The 18,310-nt window shown below is 38.6% G+C and overlaps 1 protein-coding gene across 1 annotated transcript; it reads left to right on the forward strand.

Annotated features, from left to right (window-relative positions):
- Positions 1-4,807: 4,807 nt before the first annotated feature.
- Positions 4,808-17,774, forward strand: LOC137955626 (E3 ubiquitin-protein ligase JMJ24-like). The gene is made up of 13 exons (XM_068802646.1): positions 4,808-5,512; positions 5,668-5,810; positions 5,909-6,008; positions 6,112-6,244; positions 6,382-6,436; positions 6,542-7,283; positions 13,658-13,987; positions 15,264-15,737; positions 15,826-15,898; positions 16,876-16,961; positions 17,066-17,185; positions 17,274-17,344; positions 17,523-17,774. Exons 1-13 carry the CDS (start codon positions 4,985-4,987, stop codon positions 17,614-17,616), a joined length of 2,949 nt encoding a protein of 982 aa, XP_068658747.1. The 5' UTR covers positions 4,808-4,984; the 3' UTR covers positions 17,617-17,774.
- Positions 17,775-18,310: the final 536 nt, after the last annotated feature.

Raw genomic sequence — 18,310 nt, forward strand, 5'->3', positions numbered from 1 at the left:
GGGGGCAGCACAGTCTGACCCGGGTCCTCGTGTCTTCGTGCTCGCAAGGTTGACCCTGTCGGGTCATGCGCTGAGCGAACAGCGTAATGGTCCCTTGGTTCCATTTGGAACCTACCGGTTTCTCTAATTGAGGACCCATGGGCGAGAGGCCCGGGAGAAAATAAAAGGATAAAACATGGTACAAGATAAGAAGAAATTATTTATTAACACTATATGTTTGTTATTTGAATAATAATGTAACAAAAATTAAATATAACTTTTGTTGGTTTCTTCAAAATAAATCAAAAGAAGAAATAATAATAAATCAAATAATACAACTAAATTTATTGGAATAAATAATCAGATTCATTAGTGAGAATTAAAATAAATTTTATAAAAAATAAGCTTATAACTAGGAAACCAAAAATTGAAAATAAAATAGCAAGTAAAAATCAAGGAATTTTTAAATAAAAAAACATTATTTATCAATGTTTTAAGAAAATAAAATGATAAGTTCTCAATTAAATAATAAATAAATTTGAATCTTAATATGCTTTTAATAAATAAATAAAATAAAATTTCTCAAGAACATAAAAAAACATAAAAGTAATATTTCAATACATACAAATATAAGACAATAAATTTTAAAAAAATGAATAAAAATAATAACAAATTACAAATTTTATACACAAATAGTAACAAATAGTATAAATAATTATAAAAATAAATAAATATAAAAAATAATTCTAAATTTTTTAAAAATAATATTACATTTAAAATTAAAAGAAAAAAGTAACTTTAGATTAATTTTTACTATAAAATGATAATAATGTTGCAAATTTACATCACATATTTGGTATATACTAAAAGCAAATTAATTTAAAAAAGTATATAAGCACTGAATTATATAACCATAAATTACGTTTAAACCATATAGTCATTGAAAAAATTAAAGATACAAATTATAATCCTAAATCTTAAACCCTACCTCCAACCCTAAACCATAAACCCTAGTTACTCATATTCTTTAAATTATCATTATACGAAAATAAGATGAAGCATAATATGAAACTTGTGCGAATGATGCTGTTATTTTTTTTTTGTCTGGGTAGAACATAAGCTCCTAGGTGTTTTAGAAACGTTTGTGAAGGACAGAATCGGTAGGAAAAGGGCGTGCTGAATTTCTTTTTTTATTTCAGTGATTGCGGAAAAAACACATATTTTCGTCCTGATTTCAACCTCCCCGTTGAATTAGATTGGAGGTGGGAACCACAGTGAGATAGGTTTCGATTCAATCGATGGGAAACGATCCGGAAAGTGCATTGAACCATCGACTCGTTGCCGTTGAACCGCTCGTCGGTTTAAGTCTTCTACTCCTCCCACTGCCATCCACGGTCGTTGCATTGAACGCCCAGGTAACCTTCTCCATCCTCACTCTCCGCTCTCTCTTTTCTCCCTATCACGGGATCGCGTTCTTCTCGCAAATTGATGATGCAAGGCCCTTCCCTGTAGCTTTTTTTTTTTGTTTTTAATGCCTTTAGAAGTCGGACAGTACAGCCTGCCTCGAAGCTGTTCCCAGCTCCAATACTATAACTTTTCAACGATTTGGAGGGTGTCGTAATAAACGATAAGTGGTAAAATGTTCTAATTGTTCAGTTTATGGGGAAGGTGTCTCAATGAGCAGTAGGTACCAATGGATTTGTATGTGCTGCCTTTGAGGTTAAACACGAATGCATAACTCTAGCAAGGTACTACAATGGGGTGAAAGACTTGATTGACATTTTTTAGTGAAGCTTGTGCTGTTTTGATGCTTTGTGTAGTATAATTGTCTCTTGTTTATTTTCTTTTTTTTTCAGATGGTTCACCAATGTATTTTTATTCATAAGTTTCTGGTCTGTGATCCTTCTTATTTCCTGCTAATGATTTCATGTGCTGAGATGTGTTTTTTTCATATTACAATTTGCAAATTTCAAGCTTATTTGTTTTAACCAATCTATAAATTGAAAAATTGAGGCATTTTTGCTAGAAGCACATACCTAACAGGCTGATGGATCTGGTTCAACTGGTAACAGTGTCATAAGTAAGTATTTTATTGTATGATTTAAAGAATAATGGGTATAAAGGTGATAAGCGCAAGTAAATTAAACAAGCGTATGGAAGAAAAGTGCATACTACTTTGTACGTAAATGTGGTTACTTGTATATTTTAAAAATAACTTACAGTAAGAATTTCTTTAAATATTACACAGTTAATTTGAAGTATTTGCACTGGCATGCATTGAAGTTCAGTGGTTGAAATCCTTTTGCACTTGCATTTCCAATGCCCTCCAAAACATGAATGTAATCCTGGTGTATGAAGGAGCTTTATTTCTTGATTTTCCTACATTATTTTAAAACTATTTGGAAGCTCTCTTGAGAGAGGATTCTTATATAATTCTACCTGTCTTGTACCCTTCAAATTAGAAAGTGTAATGGCCAAGACCATATCTCAGATTTTGGCAAAGTTAGAGCTACATCAATCTCAGAGATGTTATTTCTAAGTATCTTCTCGGTATCACCTATATATGGGCTGTCCAGTTGGTTTCATGGGAATGTACCGATATTCCTGAATGCTATAGCTGGGGTATCGGGTTTCTTGTACTTTATCTTTCAGCTCCAACACTAGTGGACTAGTAATTTCATCTTCTTTTCAGCTGAAGCAAGAACACTGATCTTTTGAAACTCCAATCAATCAGCTCTTTTAACTTGTAGCTCTTTTTTGACCTCTTAAGCTACTTTGGTTGCTTTGGCTTTTTCATATTACTTCTTTCAACTTCTTTTTCATATCAGTTAAAAAATATTACTTCCTTCGACTTCTTGAGACACACTGAAAAGCTTTCACTAGAATCGTTCTGTGTTGATTGACCTCTTATCCGAAGGATGTCCCGCCCAGTTTGTGTGAGAATATGCAACCATGTCATCATGGCCTTTGGTATTTGTAGAATATACCTTAACTTGTTGCTTTTTTCAACCATTTAATTATGATGAATAGATCCTTCTAATGTGAGCTTCTTTGGGAATTTGTAGGCTGATTAATTGCACTGCAATGAAAATCATGTCTGTTCTAGTTGCGATAAGATAACTCGTCAACTCACCTTTCATTTCTTCTTGGATGATCAATGAAATCTTGTGGGTGTGTCAAGCCATTGGTTCCATGGTTCATTATGGGCTTCTTAATCTGAGGTTGACAAGTTCATGGTTACTGGGGTTTTACTCGAAGGTAAAAGAGGTTGTTTTGGCATGTGAACTTGGCATGCAATGTAGGGGATAGAGAGTGAGAATGTGAAGGAAGAGAGAATTCAATGGAGAAGTCAGGTCGGTTGGAAGAAAAAGAGAGGGAAAGATTTGGTGCTATAGGGATGGTAGAAGTTGAGAGGGAGTTAGGGAAGTGGACATAGGGTCATGGGGGAGAGGGAGACTGGAGGGTGGGAGAAATAGTATGGGCATGTGGGATAACTTGACCTTTATGGACCGGGTTTCAATCGCCTCAAGGCTAAGAACCCAGTTTGTGTCAGCATTGCTTAATTTTAATTTCAAGAGAACGCATGTATTTGTAGCCCGCATAGGCTTACCCCAATTCCCTTATTTCCTAGATTCCAAAACTGTCCCTGCTTAACCTACTGTCTAAATGACTTCTCTAAATCCCTTGTTGACCCCTACTAAACTACTAAAAATACTCTTGTTACTTCTCTACACATTGACCTGCACAGAGGTCTTATTAAGTGGACCAGACTGGTTTGTCTATGACCCAAAAAACTAAACCGACTCAGTTACAAAATCTAGCCCTGCTCCTAACACTGTCATGGTTCATAACACTTGGGTTCAGTTTGATGGGTATTTGGAGTATCTTGCATGTGCCTTGTGTTAGCTGATATTTAGAAATTGAAAGTGATTGATCCAGTCTTTTTGTATACCAAAAGACCCCACAATCAATATGAATGTAAATATATCTAGAAAGGACATTGCACTTTCTCAAATCATGTTTGAGGAAACTATTTTATCTTCTTTTTTTTCTTTTTTTTGATAAAGAGGAAACTATTTTATCTCATAATTGGCCTTTTCCAGTTTGCAAAACTTTGCTGATTCCTTTTGATCAACAAAACCTAGAGATGCTCCATAGTAACCTCTTCAGTATAGCACTATCTAGAAGAGCATTTTTGACATCCAACTATTATAATAAGTTATCTTATAAGTTGCTGATAAGGATAACATATAAGAATTTAATTGGTGCAGTGGAGAAAAGCATTGGCTATTCTTTTCACAGAACAAAAGCATTGGTAGTCGTAGATAATGTTTGGTATTTTAAACTTGTGAATAGTTATTTGCATTTTAAAGACATTTCTTGTCCTTTCTGATTTACTTCGTTCGTCTTTGAAAGTAATTTTTATGTAAATATTTTTCTCTATATATATTTTTTTTTAAATAATGCTGAATTTTATTAAGAGAAAGCTCAAACGAGCAGATTACAAGGGGGGAAGCCTTCCCAAACAATGAAAAAAGAAAGAAGACACTCTACACGAATGTGGATGAGCATAGAACATTGTGGTATCTGATTCTACTTTCTGAACAAAAGTTGGTATCAAAATCTTTTTATTGGTACTTGCAGATAGTTTCCATTAACTTGCTCGATTATCAGCATTTGCCATATTTTTAATTTTTCTAGAAGGTTTCTTGTTTCATTTGTTCTTTCTTTAAACTGAGTTCTATATTATTTTTTATGTTTTCTTGAATTTGATTCTCTAGCATATTGACAAAATTAACTTCTCACTGTTGATCTGCAGGTTTATCTGTAATAAAATTATAGCAATATGAAGACAGTTGGGTCAAAGTTGAACTCATAATGAGGGCCTGCTGAGCTCAGATGAGGCTAAGTTACGCATGCTTATTTTTATATTTCTTCCAGTGACCTGATTACTTTGAATTAATCTGGTTTATTTGGAATAAGCTCGTTATTGCTTTCAAGTGTAATGGAGTTTTCAAGATCAAATAATATCGATGATAATGTGGGAATTCCTGAAGATTTGCGTTGCAAAAGGTCTGATGGAAAGCAATGGAGATGCAGTGCTTTATCTATGCCCGATAAGACAGTGTGTGAGAAGCATTACATTCAGGCAAAGAAGAGGGCTGCAAATTCTGCAATGAGAGCCAGTCTCAAGAAGACCAAGAGAAAATCAATAGACGAAGGTGATATGTATTTGGAGAGCAAGACTGACGAAGGTGATGTATCCCTTGGGAATAGCGATGATGGAGAATATCAGACTTCTGTGTCCATTAAGAAGCACAAGGAGAAGTCTTCCACAAGGCAGCCATTGTATTCTCCCGGAAGAGTTGCTATGAAAAGCTTATCTAATCAAAATTTTCAAAAGGTTACTGATGACTCATCTAGAGATATTCATGGTGAAAACCATCCAAATTTTGCTTATCGGGAGCCTACTTCAGCTACAGGTTCATTAAGAGGCAAAAGCCAGAAGAAATCTTGTGGCAGCAATCTAGGGGTTAGTGGTGTGATCTCCATGTCTTTACAGTTTGGTTGTCCTTGTATGTATCTAGGGGAGTTGATGCCTCTTCTTCTAGATGTTTGTGTTTTTTTCCCCTCCTATTCCAGCAGATATTCTTAAAAGAAGTTATACAAAACTGATCTGCATCGCAGGATCAATCTAGCAAAAGTAGTGGTTCGTCTGCTGAAACCGGTACACAAACTTGTCATCAGTGTCGGAGGACTGATAGAGCAACAGTTATCTGGTGTCTGGAATGCGATAAAAGAGGTTACTGTGATGGCTGCATTTCTAAACGGTATTGTTGTAGATGTGTAGGTTTTGGTAGTTAGTAACATAGATACACTAGCATAAGACTGGGTCAGTAGCATACCCATTATGTTGCTGTGTTTTCAGGTACCCCGACATCTCCATGGAGGAGATCCAAAGGGCCTGCCCTGCATGCCGTGGTGCTTGTACTTGCAAAGCCTGCTTCCATCCAGACAGTTTGATTAAGGTTTTTCTATGAACAAAATTAAGCACCTAGTAACAATTTATTGCTAATGCTTATCACGAACTTAAGCTGTTAATCTGTTGTTTATTAAGTAAATGTTTCACAGTTAAGGATACGAGAGATTGCTCCCAGAGATAAACTTCAGTATCTGCATCGTCTACTGTCCTTAGTTCTTCCTGTCATCAAACAAATTCACTTAGAGCAGTCCTTTGAATTGGAGCTTGAGACTAGGGCTCGTGGTAAGTGTTTCCGATGGTCCTGTTGCTGTTAGTGTTTCTTTGTTATACTGCATATTCATGGGTGAAGATTCTGGAGGGGTTTGAACATCTAGTTTAGAAGTCTGCATCTGGTTTTTTCACTTATTGCATCCTTTCAGGTGTCAAGACAGATATTCCCAGGGCAAAGATACATCCCGATGAGCAGATGTGCTGGTATTCTTCCCAAATATTGTTGTGCCTTTGTGTCTATTTATTTGACAGTCAGAGCATGAGGTTTTGCATTCTTTGCTAACAGTCCATCATCCACTTTGTTTGCAGCGACTGTTGTAAAGTGCCGATTATTGATTATCATCGTCACTGTCCAAGTTGCGTATATGATTTGTGTCTCACTTGTTGCCATGATCTCCGACAAGCTTCTCTTGCAAGTGAGATGGCAGAACTATCAGAAAGTCAGAAAATAGTAAAAGATGAAGTTGAACCTGCGGCAGCAACACTGCCACAGTTACCTGAAACCGTTAGATCAGCAGATGCAATTGAGTTGTCACATGCCTTTCCTGACTGGAAGCCCGATAGTGATGGTAGTATCCCATGTCCTCCAAAAGAGTCTGGTGGCTGTGGATGCCAGTCATTGTTGTTGCGGCGAATTTTCAAAATGAACTGGGTTGCCAAGTTGGTTAAAAATGCGGAGGAAATGGTTAATGGCTGTAGCATCTGTAGTATGACTGGGCCCCAATCATGCTTTGCATGCAGTGGGGCAATGGCTTCTGGGTTGTCAGAAATATCTGATACTAAATTTCTCAAAGCTGCTCTTAGAAAGGATAGCAATGATAATTATGTGTATTGCCCTGCACCTCAAGATATCAAACTTGATGGCATCAGTCATTTTCAGACACACTGGCATAGAGGTGAACCAATTCTTGTGAAGCATATGGCCGACTTTTTGTTGACTTCTAGTTGGGAACCAACAGTTCTATGGAGAGGAATCCAGGAAACAGTGCAGGATTATATTAAAGAAGGCAATGGCATTCCGAAGGTCGTTGACTGCTTAGACAGGTCAGAGGTAGGCTTCTGAGATCCTGATGGTCATCATACACTAACTCATTGTGATAACCTTTTATTCATAACATCTTCAAAAAACAAATTGTGATAACCTTTTATATGTCTACAAGGCTGAAGGAAGTTGTGCTAGCTGTGTAGAGCAGCATTCGCAAAATAGGACCCTTAACTGGGATCTGAAATTGAGTTGTATTCTCTGTTTGACATTGTTTTGGATAATCCGGAGAGGCTAACTTATTACTAAGTTCAGGTGGCTTCAACATACCTAAAAAAATGAAAAAATTATAAAAACATTGAAAAAAGTAAATCTAAACTAATAATGCAATATTTTCCCTCTTTTATTGACTATACTGGTAAAATAGCAATACTGAGCAAAGCAAATATATCTATCATGTTCATTTCAAAAGAAAAAAAATCTATCATGTTGAAAAAGTAGTAAATCCTATAAATTCTATCTATTTATTCAATCTGGATAAGTTACAATGTGATGCTGAAATTAAATGAGCTAGTGGCTTTCATGACTTAGAGATCATTGTTTGCTCATCAATTTAAATTATGTGGATCCATTAGATTAAAGATTTTCAGTTCTTTTCTTCGATTTGAAGCTTGGGTCCCTTCATGACTCAAAGGGTAATTAATGGTTTGAATTACTTAAAGAAAATCATACTAATGGTATTAATAAATGTTATTGTTTTCTTGTGTGTTATAGGGTATTAGTGGTTTGAGTCACTTAAAAGAAATCATACTAAAGGTAGTAACAATGTCATTATTTTTTTGTGTATTATATTATAAAGACAATTGACAAACACATGGTCATGTTAGTAGTGTCTAAGAAAGATCAGTGTCTGTTAGTTGTAACTTTCCCATGATAGTATCATATACAGTTTTTGCTAAATTAGCTACATCTTCTGAAAGAAGTAATTACAGCCTGTAACATGAATCTCACAGTAAATGATTGTTATACAGGTGAACTAGCTGAACTATAGGTGAGTAGGTGAACCAGGCTGTCTGATTTGGTTAATTTCCTGGTTAGCATTTTCTGTCTGGCTTGGGGGTCCACTCGGGCTTTCAGCCTCACTATAATCCATGTAGGATGACTCAGACAATGCTTGACATCATTGAGTGGTGAATCATAGCACATGACTTTATTTTTCCATTATACTATATATTGTAAAATCAGGAAATGAAGGAAGAGGAAGACAGAAAATTGATAGAGTGTGCGGTAAAAGAGAAACAAGAAAGGGAAAAATAGAGAGAGGGGAGAAGAAGAAATCTGCGGCAACCATTGGAGAGGATTCCTGCAAGCTAAAAGCTGACCCCCCAACATATCGATTATCTATTAAAACAGTCTTCATAAAAAATTCAGTCACTTGACCTCCCACATCAGATTCTTTCCTGGAGATGGCTCTTGTCTACGTTTTTGGCTAGATACTTGGTCTTGTGACGCACCTCTAAAAGATCAATTTCCATTACTCTTCAATCTCGCAGGATGCTCTCCTATCCAATATTCTCATCAATGCTTCATTCAACATCTCTAAGTGGAGCCAGCTCTTCAGATGTGAGCTAGACGGTAGGGAGGTTGTTGAAGTAAGTAATTTGATGAAGCAACTATGCTAAGAATTTATAATGCATAATCATCTTGATAGGCTTATCTGGCGTCCGGATTCCCACTGTTCATCCACTGTTGCTTCATGCTATGCAACACTAACATCAGCGAATGCTTTTCCATGTTTTGCCGTGTCTTCTTGGACACTTGTCCTCCCAAGGCTAAATTCTTCATTTGAAGTGCTCTTTTCACTGAAAAATTCTCAACAAGGATAATTTTATTCATTGCGGAATTCAAGTCCCTAGCCGGATGCCTCGTTTGCCAACTAGATCTATTAAGACAAGCCAAAGAAAAGATACAACCTAAGAGAGGAGGGGTGGGGATGTTCCCAACACATCAAAGGGTTTGGAGGGATGTGCCTCATCTAGCTTGAGAATCCACAAGGTGGTTGGCTGATCTGGGCACATGTGCCCAAGTACAATCTAGGGAAGAGGTAATGGTACAAATATCAAAGAAAATATCCCAATGTCTCCACGTGCGAGTTTGGACTTTGCGCACCAGTCAATGATCACCTGAGGGAACCTGAGAAACGGTCACGGAAAATGACGAGGACGTGGTAGAGGCTAGCAAGTTCAGCCGAGGTAGAGTCCAAAATGCCAAGGGGGCCAACGGATAAGAGAAGGAGTTTGCCATCACCAGAATAAATGATACCACTAAAATTGGCAAGACCTAGGCATCCAATTGCATTGCCATCAAAATTCAACTTAAAGAAGTTGGCAGGGGGACGTGTGGTGCCAAACATGGCAGCAACAAGTTGCCAATTTCCACGAAGATGAGTGTTGCGAAGGTGGAGGAATTCTTTCTTCATGAGGAGTCAAAAGGAGATCTGGCCAGCAATAGAATCAGCGAGCACAGGGGCGCTGAAAGTTTTAAGCTGAAATTTCTTTTTGTTTCTCCAGAGAGCCCAAGGGATGTGCCCGGTGTAGCTGGAGATCAGCATTCAGCCAAGCTTTGGAAGCGGAGAGCCAATGAGGGAGCTGATCATAGAAGTGAAGTCACTAGTGATGCAGTGTTGGATACCATCCCTGTTTAGGAGGTTGGTCTAGATTTCGTGGGCGAGGTGGCAGTGAAGGAGCACATGGTTGGTAGATTATGGAGAGGTGTGGCCAAAGGGGCAGGAAAGATCCAAAATTGGAGCTCCGTGCTTGAGCAAGTTGTCACTAGTAAGGATCTTGTTTCTGCAAGCACACTAGGTGAAGAACTTGGTTCAAGGAGCAGCATAGAGGGACCAAACTAAGGCTGCAGGGTGGCTGGAGCGAGTGGAATTGTCATCACGGAGATAGTTGTAGGCAGCAGCCACTGAGAAGGAACTCTTTGGGCAAGGAATCCAAATAAGCTGATCCGGAATTGAGGTTTTGCGTTTGACGCTCGCAAGGTTTGATAGCAGACGAGAGGCTTCCATAGCTTCGGCATCCGTGAGACCCCTCTGGAAATGTAAGTTCCAATTTCCGGAATGCTGCCAAACATCAGCAGCTGATGCCGTGGGGAGGTTAGAGAGACCAGAAAGCGTGTTGAAGGAGACCATCAACATTTTATCGCCTAGCCACCAGTCAATCAAATTTTTTGTCTAAAGACCATTTCCAACAAAGCATTTAACAGCAGCGGAGAACCAGGAAGGAAGAGAAACATCTTTCTCCAAATCGGCGAGAGAAGATACCTGCTGCCCCCCTCTAACCACCATCCCTCTCACTGGCAGGCTTTGGTAGCAACCAGAGAACGCCGTATCAGTGAGGGGGAAGTATTGAATCTCAACAGCCATTTGAGTAGGAGAGCAGAGTTGGTACCCGAGATACTTCTTATGCCGAGACCGCCGAGGTGAGATGGTTAGCAAACATCAACATCTTTCTCCGTTGGGGCCACCCCAAAGGAATCTTTTCTTCAAAAACTCTAACCGTTTGGCAACAACAACTGGACAATGGAAGAGGGATAAAAAATAGCTGGAATTCCATGGAGGCAGGATTTAATAAGAGTTTGCCTACCATAGATAGAAACTTGCCTCGCCAGGTTGCTAGGCGACGCTCCATTCTTTCAATGACTGGATTCCAGCAATGCTTATTTGGGGAGCAATCTAATAGCGGGAGACCGAGATAGGTGCTGGGCAAATTAGCGATTTTATAGCTAAGATAGGAAGCCATGCTGTGAAGGTTGTTTAGCGTAATGTTGTAACCAATGATTGAGGATTTAGCCCAATTGACTTTTTGGCCAGAGGAGAGATCGAAGAGGTTTAACAACACTTTAAATTTGATAATTTGCTCCTTGGTGCCTTCCCCGAAAAGGATCATATCATCAACATATTATAGAATAGCAATTTCTTGATGTAGCTGATTTGAGATTGGTGAGAGCTAGCCAATGTGCTTGGCGTGATGGACCATCATGGAGAGGTGTTCAACAACGATAGTGAAAAGAAAAGGCGAAAGGGGATCCCCCTGACGGATCCCACGGGTGCTTTGAAATTGGCCATAAGAGACGTCATTCGCCAAAACCGAGTAGGAGGTGGAAGATATACAACTGTGCATCCAAAATCGCCAACAAGTACTAAAGCCCATTTTATCGAGGAGAGTTAAGGAGCTTCCAATTGACATGATCAAATGTCTTCTCAAAGTTGAGTTTGAGAGCAAATCTGGGCAACTTGGAGTGCTTGAAAGTGTCGAGTGCACAACCTTTGCTAAATCAAGGATGTTTCGTCCACGAATGAAGACACTCTGGCATGAGGTGAATAATTTGAGGTAGGACACTTTAAAATTAGTTGGTCAACAGTCGGGCAATGATTTCATAAGTGCTGGTGGTGAGGTTAATGGGTCTAAAGTCTTGAGGGTACTTAGTGTTGACCTTCTTAGGCACCAAAGCGATGAATGAAGCTCCCAAGGCCCGGTAAGTAATGTCACATTGATGGAAGTTGTTGATGAGATCGTACACATCTTCGTGGATAGTCTACCAGCAATGGCGGTAAAATTCTCCATTGAAGCCATCAGGCCCAGGGGCACAGTCTGTAGGCATCCTGAGAGCAGCAATATCAATCTCGGTAAGGGAGAAGGGAAGTTTGAGCTTGACAGCAGTCTAGTTGTTGATATGTTGGTATCAAAGGTCATGAACAGTAGGACGACTAAATCGCTCCTTGGTGTTTAGTTCTGCAAAAAAAATCACAATGGCATTAGTGATCAAGAGTCTATCCGATCTCACCTGGTCCTCAATGTTGAGGGAGGTGATACGGTTAGCTCTCCTCTTGGCAGAAGCGCTGGAGTGGGAGAATTTTGTATTTCCATCTCCATCAACCAACCAACGAAACCTGGTCTGTTGCTTCCAGTGGATGGTTTCATTGTAGGACAATGTTTGGAATTCACAGGAAAGTTCATTGTGAAGAGAGAGTTCTGGGATAGAGTGAGACCTTTGCTCCTCAAGGAGGTCGAGCTTGGAGATTCGGTTGAGGAGGGAATCCTTTAGACTAGCAGCAACAGTCCGATGATTAGAAGACTAGCTTGCATCAAAATTTAGGTCCCATAGCCAACTGTTCTCGAACTGGAAGGGCTAGCGACCACAAGATTGGGATTGGTGTCAATAACGATTGGCCAGTGGGCTGAGCATGCTCAATTGAGAACTCTACCGGAGGTATTTATGCGGATTTGGAGCCATCTCGAAATTAGCAAAAAACTGATCAAGTTTGGAGAGAATAGGAGGTTGTCACCCATTCGTCCAAGTAAAGGTTCCATGTCAGGGTGCAGGTTTCAGATTCCAGTTTGTTTGCCTGCTTATCTCTCAATCGCATTCAGCTTGGTGCCGGCCACAAACTCCCTACTTTTCGTTAGATCATGTCTCAAGCTTGTCTTGCTAGTATTCCCTGAAGTATATGGAATGAGAGGAATAGGAGGGTTTGCCGGAACGATGGGTCTCCATGGCTGAGAGCTGCTGAAAAACTCTATACTAGGTTGTTACTTGGCTTGGTACTCTTTCCATTTTCTATGTGGTCAAGAGTGATCTTGTTAGGCGCACCTGGTATCAAATTTCTTGCTTATCTCACTTCAGTCCTCCCTGGTTGAAGCCTGGAAACCAGAGCCTAACATTGCAAAACTAAAATTGGACGACTCCTCTTGGAAATTGGGACCTGTAGGGTTTAGGGGTGTTTTTAGAAATTACTTGGGTGTCATCTTGGCTTCTTATGCGGGTCCCCTTGGTGTTACTGATTCCACAATTGTTGAGCTTTAGGCATTACAGTATGGGCTTTTGGTATTCAGACACAAATTTCAGGGCTCTCTCTCATTGAGGGTGTTGCAAAATGTGCGATCAATTCGTGCTTTGTAGAGAAAGAGCCTCCCTGGTGATGCTAGTCTTGTTATTTTGAAATCTTGGAGCTTGTAAATTCTTGTGTTTGTAATTGGAATCATATTTGCTAGAGCAGCCAACAGCTTGGTTGACTCCCTTGCTAAAAAGGGGTCTCCCTCCAATCCCTCATTATTAGTGACTCCCCTGTTTTGTAGTCCTTGCTTTTGGGCTTAATGAAATCATCCTTTCCTAAAAAAGATGTATTTAGTTATGAAAGTACCCCCAGCATATAACTGAAAATTAGGACTTCAGAGTTCACTGACAAAAAGCTCCCAACATACAAACTAATGTTTCTTGACATATATAATGTGGCGGTGATCTTGTCATGAAATGAGTACGCTCATTCAGGAAAGCTTGAGACTGAAAGAGAATCACTTTAGAAGTGATGGGGAAACTTTTTTTGAATCCTTTGTGGGTCTTCTTGTGATCTATTGATGGTACATTGTACTTGTCAGGTTGATATTGAAGTTGATCAATTCATTGAAGGATATTCTGAAGGATGCTTAGGCCGAGATGGTGAACGTCATATGTTGAAATTGAAAGACTGGCCTCACCCACGTGCCCTGGAAGAGTTCTTGTACTACCAGAGACCTGAATTTTTAAGCAAATTACCTTTGCTTGAGTACATCCATTCCAAATGGGGTCTTCTAAACCTTGCTGCAAAATTGCCTCATGATTCTTTGCAAGCTGATGTGGGACCTAAACTCTTTATTGCGTATGGGGCATCAGAAGAACTTGGTAGAGGTGATTCTGTGATCAACCTCCATGTGAATATGGGTGATGTGGTAAGTGCATGTTTGATATTTATTTCTCTGTTTTTCTTGTCCTCAAAATTCGAAGGCTAAAAGATTCGAAGCTATTGCACGGAATATTATCCTTGTCTAAAATAAATAAAAAATGTATGGAACATTATCAAACATTGGCTATTCTATGGTTTTCTTTAACCAGTTTTACTGCCTAGATAAGGTACTTTGTGAAAATGTTGAGCAAAATGAAATCTTGGAACGCATTGTTCTCTGAAGTAATCCTCTGTGTATATTAATGATTACAAGAAGATTTGCTGTACAAAATGATGAACTATAGTACATTTCTTTTATCTGAATTCATCAAAACAGCATCTTACTTTTTTAAGCACAAAATCACAAAATAGAAGCATCATGTTTGAAGAACCAAATCTGATAGTGCTGATTGTTCAAATGTGTTCGTCTATTTGAACTTCTCTCCTTGTTTGCTCTTTGAGAGATGAATGCTTGATGGAATTTCATTTTCATCCAACAGAGGTGTGTCATAAATCATTTATTCATCTTCTGGGAACTCTGCTAATATATTCGTGGATGTCATCTGTGAATTCTTGTTTGCATCTCTACTACTGAGTGCTGAAGAAAAAGAAATTTTCTAAGTGATACTTTATCTGTATGTTATTTTTTTTCTCTTCTGAAAGTTACTGCATTTATATGCTAGTTCATTATAACTTTTTCTATTTCTTTCATCAGCAATATAAAATGTGGTTGCATATATCTAGAAGCTGATGAGTTGAGATTATGTTCAATATGTCAATGGAATTCATTCTTTCCTTCTAGTTATGTTTCTGCGTCTCTGTGGATTGTCATGCATTTGGGACGTCTTGGGTTCAAGTCACATGAGGTTTAGGGATGTCATGCATGTCTAATCAACATTAAAAAAAGTGATAGTTAAGTTTAAATTTGGCTCACCATAAGTATAATGCCCATAAAAAAACATTTTGTCAAGAATCAGTCATCCAAAATTTCACAGCTTTAGATAACCTTAAAAGTGATTTGTTGTGACTGAACTAGAGTAGGATGTTTATGACAACCGAGTGGTGTCATAATCTATCTAGGATAAATTTAAGTTGGGGAGAAGGGGAAGGAGAGGGAGAGAATGATATTTCTTTTCCTTTGCTAAATTTGTACTAAGTCTTGCTTTTCTTTGTAAAGGCTTCATTTATAATGGAGTTTTCTTTTATTAGATTTTTTTTTTTTTTGTTCCTTAGTCATTCCAAATTTACCATTTACTATTGTATAGCTTTGTATGTCTGTCTAGGTTTGCCTATTGATGCACACATCTGGAATAAAGTCACAAGGTTGGAGCCAGGCAAGGTTCAAGAGTCAGGAGACTTTAAGGGAAACCAATGAACCAGAATCAATCAATGAACAAGAATTACTTGAAGGCGGGCATACAGGAGATTCTGGCCAAACTGTGGAAGAGAAGGGTAAATCACTAGATGTGGCTTCAAATGAATACTATAAAGAAGTTGAATGTGGGCTGGAGTTGAATGCCAAAAAAGATGATATCATGGAAGGCGAAATGTGTAACATAACTGCCATCACTTCAGACGAAATGCAGGAAATTGATATTTCCCATAAAGAGAATGACAATGACGCTATCGATTCAAAGAAAAATCATGCAGGAGCTCTTTGGGATATTTTCCGTCGTCAGGATATTCCAAAGCTAAATGAGTATTTGAGAATCCACTGGGGAGATTTTGAAGTTGCAGGACTCTCTGTGGATGCTTCTGTGAGTTTTCTGCTATCATTTGGTATATCTGTCTTCTTAGGTGGTTCACTCAACTGTTTGCTATGTTATTGTATTGTTTGGATCTCAGGGTGTGCATCCTGTTCATGATCAAGCTGTTTTCCTGAATAGAGATCATATACAGCGACTGAAGGTGGAATATGGTAAGGAGCTGTTGTTGTCTTTTGCTTGTTCAATGTCTTCTTTGACTGATAAGCATGTGTTCTTTTGTTTTGAATTGTACATGAAAAATTGGTGTTTTCTTTTTCTTTGTTTAAGTATGCAGACTATGCTGTTAAGAAAAGTGTGTTATTTTTCAGTACTGATTGTGTCACATGATGTGGCATGACATGACAACCATGTGCCATGACATGTCATCGGATATCCCTGTTGAAAAAGCCTAAACCTTTCTCCTTTCTCCTTCTGCCCTCTTCTCTTGCAATTGGCTTCTTTGTCTATTTCTGTCTTCTCCTTGTTTATTTTTAATTTTTCCTTTTATTTTTTTCCTTCCCCATGTCCATTATCCCTGCCACCAGGATCCACTGTGGTGCATGCTAGAGAACAGCCACTCTGCCACTGGAGATAGATCCTGAAATGCAGCTGCATCTCCGTAAAAACATATGGAGAAGAAAGGAGGTAAATAGAAAAAAAAAGGAAAGAGAAGAGTAAGAGAAGTGCAAGGAGGGTGGGACAGTGGGAGGAAGGGAGGGGATTTGGAGGGGGGGTGAGAGGGGAGGGGGAGGATAAAACACTGTTTTATAATGATTTGGCTTGACACTATATGGGTGGAACAACAGTCTGTACATGTGTAGTTAGCAATTTCCTTTTTCTTTAGGATTTTATGTTAACCTTTTTGGCTACAATGTAGTGAAATAAAATCATGTCATTTAGAAATTATAAAGCCATCATGTGCACAAACTCATAATGGTTGTATGCACAAACTTCAACACTTGGTTGCTTAGACAAAAATGTACTGGTTATTGATCTTGGCTAGTGATGCTTTTTAAAATTCTTCAATACTGGGGAATGATTTTGAACTGTCCAATATCTTTCTTTATTCCTGGACCTGTATTATTTTTTATTTGTATTTCTTTGTAGTTATTTATGTCTAGTCAGAAGTAATGGTACAATATCTCTCCAGAAATAGAGCCATGGACATTTCATCAAGATATATGTGACGCTGTTTTTATCCCTGCTGGATGTGCTTTCCAGATGAGAAATCTCAGGGTGAGGATTTAGTGATTGTGGTCCTCTCATGTATTGTTATTGTTGAATTACTTTTCCGGAAGTTACTTCCCCTGGAATTTAATGTCCCTTGTTTGTGTTTTCAGTCTAATGTTCAACTGGGTCTTGATTTCCTGTCTCCTGAGAGCTTGGGAGAATCTGTACGCCTGGCTCAAGATATCCGTCGCCTCCCAAATGATCATGAAGCTAAGCTCCAAATGTTGGAGGTTGGCCTTTTCAAGTTTATTGTTGTCAATTTAATCTTTAATTTTAACTCTGTATAGGAGCTGTACAAACTTATGAATTTCCACGCAGGTGGGCAAAATGTCTCTATATGCAGCGAGTTCAGCCATAAGAGAAATTCAAAAACTAGCACTTGACAGCAGGTGAGAGCATAGACATAAGAATTTACTTTATGCTGGGGATTTAATTTTTGTTTCTTTCCAGCTTTTACATTCCTAATCCCCCCTTCCCCTATATTCACTTGAGCTTTTAAATCTGAGATACTTAGGTTGATTGTTTTCTTCATTGAGCTTCTGACTCATTATGTCTATGCCATTTCAGAATTGGGCCGGACCTTGGATGCGAGGATCGAAATTTAACTGTGCTAGTTTCTGAGAATATTGAAAAGATTATAAAGTGGAGAAGAACCATTTGAAATAGATTCAACTAGGACATTTCTCTTTGTACAGTCAGACCATGTTCTTGGGCTTTGAAGAAATCTTGTTTTTCATAAGTTACATAAGAAAATTGGGCTCGGGTACATGAATATTGTAAATATGAAAAAAAATTAAAATGGAAATATTATTTTATGATTCGTGGTAAGTTCTGGTGCCTCCATTTTCCCGCTATATGATGTCTTTTTTGTTTCTTACATTGTAATTAATTCAGAGCTGCATTGGTGTGGAAGCGTACTTCCTGCCATGTTTGCAGAAATACAAAACAAAGCTTTGGCCCTCTCTCCCCTCCCACTTTCTGCCATGTTTGCAGAAATACAAAGCAAAGCTTCAGCCCTCTCTCCTCTCCAAACAAAGAAGGGGAGAGCCAACTTTCCTCTACTACTCTTCCCGTGCATGTGCAAGAGAGAGCACAAGGGGGAGGTGGGCTTTCACTGCTTTGTGTTTGTATCCTCTCTTTTGCTTATACACTAGGGTGAAACATGGGTTTGGTTCAAGTCAGATTTTTAGTTTTTTTGGGTTTGATCAGATTTGTCATTTAACTTGGCTCGATGCCTGCCTCCACTCATGCAAAGATGCTCCTCCTTGCTTGAGCGAAAGGGATTTGGTGGCATCTTTCACGGATAGAGGATAACTACAGTCTCCTTCAGTTGATGTGGAGTTGCCAAGTCAGCT

This window comes from Aristolochia californica, unplaced genomic scaffold (genome assembly GCF_029961685.1).
Source record: "Aristolochia californica isolate CCGP_79_NKW_82.1479 unplaced genomic scaffold, dmAriCali1.0.hap1 SCAF_2, whole genome shotgun sequence".
NCBI classification, from domain to species: domain Eukaryota; kingdom Viridiplantae; phylum Streptophyta; class Magnoliopsida; order Piperales; family Aristolochiaceae; genus Aristolochia; species Aristolochia californica.